The following is a 10,749-nucleotide window of genomic DNA, read 5'->3' on the forward strand; positions in this document are numbered from 1 at the left end:
TATATATATATATATATATATATATATATATATATATATATATAAAAATCTCTTTGATTGACAAAATCCACCAAAAAAATGGTGAAAAAAATGTTAAGCTCTGATTGGTTGCAGCTAAATATGCGCAGAAACACACATTATTACTCGTATTCATAGTCAGGCCTTATATTTAAGGTTTCCTTAAATTTATCTTTAGATACTCTACGAATTCGTTGGCTGCTGAGCATCTAAAGATAAATTTAAGGAAGCCTTAAGTACAAGGATTGACTATGAATACGGGCACATGTCTACTTGCATCATGGGCTTTAAGATGATTTATATGAGCAATTGTTTTTTCGTTGGAATGGAATTAAAATTATAGTAATATGACATGTGTAATATATGATACATAAATAAAATTTTCAAATATACAAGTAAAAAAATGCCATTAAAAAAGGAGCGCAGAACTGCTAAAAATGAAAAAAAAACGTTAGAGGAAAAGAGCACCATAACATGTCAATTTATCAGTACGCATTCATCACATCTAATTTAAATAAAGATATTATATGGAGGTGAAAACAAATATATATAACAAACTTTATATAATATTCCAATAAAGTACTAAATCTCATGATAAAAATAAACATTATTATAACATTATTATAAACATTATTATAACACTATATAAATAATTTAGTAGTATGTGTCATAGCCATTATTGCTTTTTGATGTATTTACATTCAAAAACCATTTTATAAGAATTATTAATACATAATTTATTATGTATTTTACAGCTCCAGGGCCTAAATATCGTCTTAAGACACTTGTCGGTCACAAAGATCATTGTATTTCAAGATATCGAAACCCAGCATATACGTTTGGAGGTCGTCGTGTCATCTTCGAAGTGGCAAAAAGTCCAGGACCGAAGTACATGATCAAAGAACATAGACCCAAGGGATTTACCTTTGGACATACCTTAAAACATCGTGGTAAAAAAATTTGATCATTTAAATCAAATCATACTCTGATTGTATAAAATATTGTTATAATATCCGAGGTAACTTTTTTTTTAGAATTTATACAATTTTTTTAGAATTTTTTTGTAAACTTCTGAATTTTTCAAAATTTGAATAACTTTGTAAGTTTTTAGAAAATTTTTTAGATTTTTTAAAATACAAATTGGAACACATTTCTAAAGTACTAATAAAGTTTATATCCTTTCTGGAATTCTTAATATGTGTGAATTCTGAAATATTTTACAATTTTAAAATTTCTCAATTTTACATATAATTTCACTATTTCATAGTTTCTGATAAAATCTTATAAAAGATCCCGCACAAAATATACGGAAAATGGGTTCTGACTAATTTGACTAAATTTATAATATGTTATAGCTCTGATCATCCTGAAAAAAATCTCCATGGACACAAATCTGTTTTGACAGAATTTGATGTACAAAAACTGTTCATTATTTTACTTTGCCCATGGGGACTGTTGATCAGAACTACAACATATTACAAATTCAGCCAAATTAGCTGGGATCCATTTCATGGTCATATATTTTGTGCAGGATCCTTTATAAGATTTTATTAGAAACTATGAAATGGTGAAATTATATATAAAATTATAAATAAGAAATGTAAAAAAGAATTGTAAAATATTTCAGAATACACGCATATACATATAAAGAATTCCAGAAAGGATATAAACTTTATTAGCACTTTAGAAATGTGTTTCATGTAGTTCTTTGAAAAAGTTTCCGATATTTCTTTAGAAATTATAGAATGAAAAATTTTAGAATATTTCAAAATATACAGGGTGTTTTAGGATTTAATAGACAAACTGCAAGAGCATATTCTACATACAAGTGGGAATAAGAAAAAATCTTATATGAAATTTAGCTAGAAATGCTTTATTACAAACTTACAAACAAATATTGAAGTGTAAAACAGAAAATAATAGATTTTCCATTGTGCAAAATATTAATAGAATTAATATTAGGTGTAGGAAAAAATTCATGGCGTTTTTTTAATGTCATCTAACGGGAAAAACGCCACGAACTTTTTCCCACACTTAATAATAACGCATTTCGAAATGTCATCCTTGCGCAGCAATAGCTTGACATCGATATAATATGGAACTTATTACAGTATGAATTTCCTGAAAATTTTGTTGCTTCTTGTAACTGAATTATTAATTCATTGCATTCTCATACAGCACAGAAAGATTGCGAAACATTGCTGAATCATTGTTGCAAAATTCCAACAATGTTAAGATGTCCACTTTTCGTTATATTGCAACAAAAATTCCAGCAATATTGCAATGTAATGTATTTAGATAAATTTTTTACGAAGACTCTAAAATGAAAACTATTTCTATACATATATCTCACTAAATTTTTCTACAAATTGCATTTCTAGTGATATGTACTTTCCAAAAGCAATTTTTTATGATAATATCATAAAATATTCCAATAAATATATAGTATTAATTCTGAAGGATAAATTTATTCTTAAGGATAAAGCATGTATGTACCCCGAACAATTACAAATATTATTCATATTAATATAATAATACAATCGCTTGATAAGTTTATCATGGATTAAGTTAATCGTAATGATTCTTTTTAATTTGAAACCATTCCGAGTCAATTGAAATCGATTAAAAAATGACGGTATGAAATTTATCAATAAAGTTCGAGCGCTAGTTTATTCTTGCGTTCAAGTATAAATATATCATCACATAATATTTCGATAAATCGTTTTCAGCAGCTTAATTGCTTAAAATCTTATCCGATAATGATGCATTGATTGTATCCAAACTTATACAATCTTTTGATTTCAAATATAAAATAAATATTTAAAATAAATATATATTAAAATATAACTTAGCTAATGAAATAGCCATCAAATAATAAATCAATAATAAAACAATAAATTTTTTATTTAAATATAAAATATAAAATAAATTATATTAATTATTATATCATAAAAACTATTAAACTAAAAGACTGTACTACATAAATATTGTAAAAACTTATATTTTTATATTATTATTATTGTAACAATTAAAGAATTACAGTTTTGCAATATTTGTTGAGGAATATTACAAGCATATTACTAACATTTTGCAGGCATATTGTTAATTTATATTTCTGTAATATCTCTGCAATGTTACATTACAATCTATAATATTGTAACATTGCAGCAATATTGCTTTAATCTTCTATGCTATATTAAATCTTTACGCGAAGTCACCTTTGTACTATAAACTTTATCTTTTAAAGTTCCATATAAGTAAAAATCAAGACATTAAATCTGGCGATCCTGAAGGCCAGAGGATCGGTCCTCTCAACCAATCCATCTTTGAGTGTAATTTCCATCTAATCAGTTCCTTATTGTCTATTGCCCGTATTCATAGTTAGGCCTTATATTTAAACAACGGATTTTGCATTGTAGAAAATGACAGTGTATATTTCATGTATGGAAAGGTCGAATGTGTTAATTTCGTATGTATTCACATCATATTTACTATCTTTAAATGACATATGGCCGTATTCATAATCACTTTATACTTAAGGTTTCTTTAAATTTATCTTCAGATGCTCTACGAATATTTTACTATAACTTTTGAGTATCTAAAGATAAATTTAAAGAAGCCTTAAGTACAAGGTCTGACTATGAATACAGCCACATGTCGTTTAAAGATAGTAAATATGATGTGAATACATACGAAATTAACACATTCAACCTTTCCATGAAATGTACACATTTATTTTTTGTGCAATGTAAAATTCGTTGTTTTCTATTTCATGTTCTGTTTCAATATTTGTTTATAACTTTGTAATAAAAGCATTTTTCTAGTTAAACTTCATATAATATTTTTTTCTTATTTTTGTAGAATACACTTGTATAATATGCTCCCACAGTTTGTTCATTAAATCCTGAAACATCCTTATAAAAAATTCTAAGAAAAGAATATAATAGTCTGAGAGGTGATGACACAAAAATCTTTATTTGTTATCGCTTGAAACCATCATTAATTCATCATTTATTAGGTAAAGATGAAGGAAAGTACGACTTCCCTCCATGGTTTTAAAATTGATAACGTGTGATTGAAGTTGTAAAAAAATTTTTTACTTTTTTCTTAATATGTTATCTGCTAACTATATTTGTTTCTAGTGATAGTTTACGTCAAAAAAACCAATCGGAAAGTAGATGCTATATCGTTTCTATGGGTTAAAGGGGTCACTAAACTAAGCTAAAGTGATAAATTTTTTAATGAAAAAAAAAATTTGTTACCGGCTGTTTTTTTGGACACTACTTATTTTCACTAAAACTGCGAAACATACAAAAATACAAAAATATACATGCCATAACTAGTCTTAATACTCCTAACGTGTCGAATTTTAAACTAAAATGTCATTATTTGTTACCGATCAAAAAACGAAATCTAACAAATAACGGTAACAAATGACATTTTAAGTTAAAAATTCAACACATTAGGACAAGCATAGCGACCCCTTAGGTTCACTCAAATGGTACGGCATGTGTATTTTTGTATGTGAAAATAGGTTATTATGCAATATTTTAGTAACATTAAGTAATATTTCAATAATAATTATTCTTTTTTAGTTTTATTAATTGCTAATTATTGCATATTATTGTTTAGCATCAAATTCTAAAATACATATGATAAAGTTATGATAAAAAAATATTCGTTTAGAAAGCACATCCAAGGCTATGTTCAGATTCCCGAGTGCCACCTAGGGATTATACTTCATCCTTGTTATTTATCGAACGTTAAACAAGGATGAAATGATAGCTAGAGAATATCTAGGTGGGAATCCGAACAAGTCTCGAAAAAGTTAGGAATCTCCAGAAGACTCGCTAACTCCATTTGCGTACTCCTTCTTATAGGACTCTTGGACGTTTTTCCTTAGGAGAAACATATCCCTCTCATGGCGGGGCCGCATATTTATTTACTAAATTGTAATATTGTAACAATAGGTATATTGCAACATTTTTTACAAAATATTAAAATTACAATATTTTGTAATATTGCTGCAATATTTTTTATCCAAATATGGTGAACGCTGAATCCTCATATCGGATCGGCAACAGCACTTTGACACCGAACGCTGATTGATGAACAATGGAAGTAAATTTTAATTCTAACTGGCTTTTCACTAATCACCATTCTGTATCAATGCGCTGTTATCTAAAGCTCCAAGTTAAAGTCACGTTATCTCAGTGTTAGACGGTTGAGTTTCAGATATATGAGCATCCAATGTAGCTTTAGTAACGTACCGGCCACTAGTAAATAGGAGATCATTATTCGCTCAGGATTGAAAATGTTGAAAACTTTAATATATTTTACATACTTTACATATATATATACATATATATACATATATATAAATATATATATTTCTATACATGTATACATGTAAAATATGAAAAATATATTAAATATATTATATATATTAAATATATTAAAATAAATATATTAAAATTTTCAACATTTTTGAAAAAATTTTACATAGATGACTAATGATCTCCTATTTACTAGTGACCAATTTCTAGCTACATTGGACGCGCATACTTCTGACTGATTCATCTAACAATATAACGTTATCTCCTTTTTAATAATTAATTAAAAAAAGGATAACATCGCTTTAGCGACCGTATCTGGATTCACATTATTACAAAAATTCCCTATTAACGCTGACAATCTAGGTCCCTAGAAAAACAGAGTCTGGCCATCGGTCCATGTTTTCGATTGGCTTATTAATTTGTCCTCACTATGTATGAATCACAAGGAAATGGCTTATTGAAAAACTTGTGGACATGAAATAATGCAAAACATTATTATTGATGTATTTCATATTATAATCATAAGAAAATGTTATTATATAGGGTCTTTCAATAAGAACGCTCGATTTTTAAATGTAAATAAAACAAGTTGTATGTGAGATATCCACTCAATTTTTTTTTTATTTAGAAGAATACTTTATGGCATTAAGTATGGAATATAACGTCGCTCAAATGTCCGCCGCGACTTCGCTTGGTGACACGTATTCGGGCGGTCCAATTTTCGATGACTTTCTCGCATAAATCTAGCTGAATTTGCTGGATGGCATTTGTTTACTTTGAAAGCATCAATTGTTTGCGGTTTATTCGTATAGACCTGCGATTTAAAATAACCCCCAAAGGAAGAAGTCTAAAGGCGTTAAATCACATAATCTCGGTGACCAATTCATGTCGCCACCGCGCGAGATAACTATGCCGTCAAATCGCTCGTGCAGAATGTCCATCGTGACATGCGGTGTGTGGCACGTAGCGCCAATCTGTTGGAACCACATGTTATCGATATCCATATCATCCATTTTAGGCCACAAGAAGTTGCTTATCATCGATCTGCTCGATCTGCCATTGACAGTTATGGCAACGCCCGCTTCGTTTTGAAGAAGACGGACCGATGATTCCGCCAGATCAAAATCCGCACTAAACAGTGACTTTCTCGGGATACATTTGGAGCTGGTGTATCTCGCGTGGATTGGTATCGTCCCAAATTCGACAATTTTGCTTGTTCATATATCCATCCAAAAATGGGCCTCATCGCTAAAGATGATTTGTTTGTCGAAATTTGGGTTAACTTCCAACTGCTCCAGAACTCAATCAGTGAACACATGGCGTTGTCTATGGTCGTTTACCTTAAATTTACCTGGGTCAATTGAATTTTATAGGAGTGCAGATCCAAGTCCCGATGCAAAATTCGCCAAATTGAAGTCGCAGAAAGGCCAAATTCTTGTGAACGACGAGAAATTGACCGCCTCGAATTTTTCCGTACACTCTCATGCACAGCAGCGATGTTTTCAGCAGACCTTGCGTTTCAGCGTACTGGTGTTGGCTGATTATTTATCGAACTGGTTGACTCAAATTTGGTCACCAAACGTCGAATAGTCGATTCGGCAAGACGGTTGTAGCGGAGATAAAAATCACGTAATGCGCGGAATGTTTCTCGAACGGAGCATTGATTTTGATAATAAAATTTTGATTTACACACGTTGCTAAACACTATGATCTTCCATGGTGATTTGTCATACACTACTAAATTCACAACAAATTCGACAGATGTCACTTTAACAACATGGCTACTATGATCTAACAAATTTCGAGCATCCCTATTGAAAGACCCTATATAATTATAAAGAAATAATATATAGTTATGAAGAAATATACAATCTGTTTAATAAAAATTTCAAATGAAAACATAGTTTCAAGCAACAATACTACTAGTATCAAATGTGTTTCGCGCATTTACAAAACAAGAGACGTCGGTGGGAGAGTAATAGAAACGAAATGTAAAATCAAAATAACCTATACACAAAGCACAAAGTTGCACAAAAGTTGCAGCACTTCTGCAACATTGCAGCAACATTACATGTTACAGCAATATTGCAAAGATTTTGCAACGATATTATTGCAAATTCTGTGCTGCATAAGAAAAAAGCCCAGCAGGTTTAACAATAATTGGGGATGACGCAACACTTAAACCAAGATAAGACAAACACGTTTGTCCCAATTTACGATTATGAAACTAACTTCTAAATACGAAAGTATAAACTGTAAGCATTAAAAATATATCCTTACTACTTTTATTTGCCATTTTGAAGGCATGGACAGATTTTTTTATACGGACCCTAATGCCCGTATTCATAGTCAAATCTTGTACTTAAAGCTCTCTCCTCCTCCTTTCTTAAAGGAGGGAGTGTAAAAATGGCCAAAATTGACCCTGAATAGATAAAAGGTGCGATTATCATTTAAAAAGTCCATAGATTTATGAAAAAATATTTAGCTTTATCCAGGAAAGCTTGGGAAACCTTCCAAAAATAAAACTCGTTTAAACGACCTTTATTATTTTTGGAAGATTTCCCATGGGTTTTGGAATGCTGCTTGCTCATCGAGCGATTGGTTCTTATTCATGGATCCACAAATAAGAATCAATCGCTTGATGAATAGGCTGCATTCCGAAACCCATGGGAAATCGAAAAAAAAGTTTTGCAACCTTTCTGTGACCGGCTGTATACATACATAACATTTTTCACTTTTCACGTTTTCGCTCTAGAGAAAAAGTTTGTGTTGCAATCTTTCTGTGACCGGCTGTACATGTATATATACACACATACATACAAAAAATTTTCACATTTTCACCCTAAGAAAAAAGATACATAATTGATACCCAGAATAGATTAGATCGGCGCAAATCGAAACGAATCTCTAGCACGGATTTTATAGTTAAGCTGCATTCAAAAACATCACTCGAGTGCTTCCACGAATCATTTTATTCTTGTATTCACTCAATAGGTCTGTTTTGTATTGTGCACTTTTTGAACTGGTACATACAATGCAATAAGTTGAAGTGAAACAAATATACGTTTGTTTCACTTCAACTTATTGCATCAGAATGCAGCAATAAAAAACAAATCTAATGTTAAACAAAAATAATATCACGGTATAAGGATATACACATGGAGGATAAAAACCAAGAAACCGAACTTATATGGACGAGGCCATTAAAAAGTGTCGTCAAAAGTAATCATTTGAATTAGTTCGATTTAGATGTCGTTTTCTAGATTTCGTTCCACGACAATGTTCTCGCAATGGTAGGTCATACCAAGTTTGTCATACATGAAGAATGCTCTATTCTTCGTGCAGTTTTAATAATAATTTACGTCTTCCTGTTATTGTCAGAGCATAATCTCAAAGAATAACGTCTCTATTCTTAGGTTATATATGTATCGATTGTGTATGCGTAAGCAAACACACATAGCCTAAGAATAGAGACCTTATTCTCGGATCCCCGAGTGCGGCTCTCAGCCTATTATCTCATCTTCGTCCTTCTCTGCGTAGTAGTCTTTCTTCTTCCAATGATGTAAGACGACAAGTTATAAAACAACAATTCAGCTACCGAGTAATTTTAAATCTAAATGTAAGATTAATTAAAAAAAAGTTCTCACAAATAAATTAATTAAAGAAATGATTAGCGCACGTTTGCACGCGCGTCCGCTTGCGCGCTCGCTCTTTGCTGGGAAGATCTCCCCGCTCGATGATCCACGACAGTGACGGTCAAAAATTGTCATGTCACAACATAATACATAAGAAATTTATATAATTATCCCCATAGCAAAAGATCATATTCATGTCACAATAGAGCCACAATAATTAGGAAGAAATAAATATAATGTCATTGTGATTATAACAAAATAACATATGTTACAAAACAATCACACATCACTATGATATTGCTGTAACATTATGGTACATTTATAATAAAGCGAACATTTGCACGTCACCATGACGTACCCAGCAAACGTTAAATATTCTTAAAATATTCATAAAATATTTCTAAAATCCCCTCCCCCCTCCCAAAAAAAAACATTCCAAGAGTACTCCAAAATATTCCGAATATTTACAGTATATAAAAGAAACATTCGAAATGTCAGTTAAAAATTTCATTTATAACATATGTCATTATATATTTTGAGAAATATTTTCATAATATATAAATATTTTCTGCAAAATTTTAATTTTTTCAAAATTTGAAAATCAGGTCGTCCGTAAATCAATTAAAAAAAAAATTTACTTTGGAAAACACATTTAATGTATTTCCACTTTGGAACCCAATTTTGAGGCTCACTTCAAGATAAATGTGCTTCCTTATGTTCTCTCTCAGGTGATTCTTGTTTACGAATAAATACTCTTCGCGCGACCTTCTGTCAGCGAAGATGTGTACTACTCGTTCGCGATTTTCGTGGAATATACAAGGAATATTCATACAATTTTGAACATTTCATCGACATTTGCACATTCTATGATTCTATATATATTCATTTACTGTTTCGGAATATTTGGTATATTAGGTATTTTGGTATATTAATAAAAACAAATCCATTATTTTTTCATGCAAAAATAATGATTTCTTTTTACTACCTAATATATTGGTAGTACGAATCGAATTTTCTATGAATATTTAGCGTTAGCTGAACATTACAATTTTTTTTTAATGGAGGATGTATAAGGTGTCCCAAAATTACCACCAAATATTTTGTGCTCAGGTAGAGAACTGAACGGAAGTCGAAAAGCCTTCTATCATTTTACAATTTTCGCAATAGTTAATAAGAAATTACTAAAAATCGCTGAATATTGATTTTCAATCATTTTTTACTCAAATACTATCAACTTTACAGAAAAACGGCAAGAGACAAATCTTATTAATTCTTCTCAGAGGAATATTCCTCTCAGAGGCTCCTCTAGAGCGCTAAGAATTTTTTCAGAATTTTTTTTTCAACTTTTTAATCCTGTATTTTCTAATTGGTAACTATTTTTATCAACATGAGAAAATGTGGTACTAAAAAATTCTGAAAAAATTTTTCTACACATAACGTAATAGCAAAGAAGAAAAACTCCAAGTTTCCAATAGTACGACGTAGTGTAACAAAGAAAAAAAAATCGAAGTTTCCTATAGTTTATTATGGGGAGTAAGGCCTATATCGCGATGACTGACTCCCTGAAATCGGCCGACGAGTCAAATTGGAGGGGGAAGCGCTTAGCAGCGCAGCTGGCTCGCAACTACTATTTGACATGCGAATGTATGACCGGATAAATCCTCCCGTTGTAAAAATTATTATTTTAAATCGTTTGTATTTCCTACGATCAGTTTTGAAATGCAATTAAAAAGATTTGTGAGTTATTCTATTATTAGGTA

The 10,749-nt window shown here is 30.6% G+C and overlaps 1 protein-coding gene across 1 annotated transcript in view; it reads left to right on the forward strand.

The window, feature by feature from the left end:
- The first annotated feature begins 421 nt into the window (after nt 1–421).
- The window catches only part of LOC105620173 (outer dense fiber protein 3-like), a 14,527-nt gene continuing 4,199 nt past the window's right edge, over nt 422–10,749 (forward strand). The window contains exons 1-2 of the mRNA XM_012201678.1: nt 422–506; nt 774–968. Of these exons, the coding sequence (XP_012057068.1) occupies nt 422–506; nt 774–968 (280 nt within the window). The remainder of the gene's footprint in view (nt 507–773; nt 969–10,749) is intronic.

This window comes from Atta cephalotes (assembly GCF_000143395.1).
Source record: "Atta cephalotes unplaced genomic scaffold scaffold00024, whole genome shotgun sequence".
In the NCBI taxonomy this organism is placed as follows: Eukaryota; Metazoa; Arthropoda; class Insecta; order Hymenoptera; family Formicidae; genus Atta; species Atta cephalotes.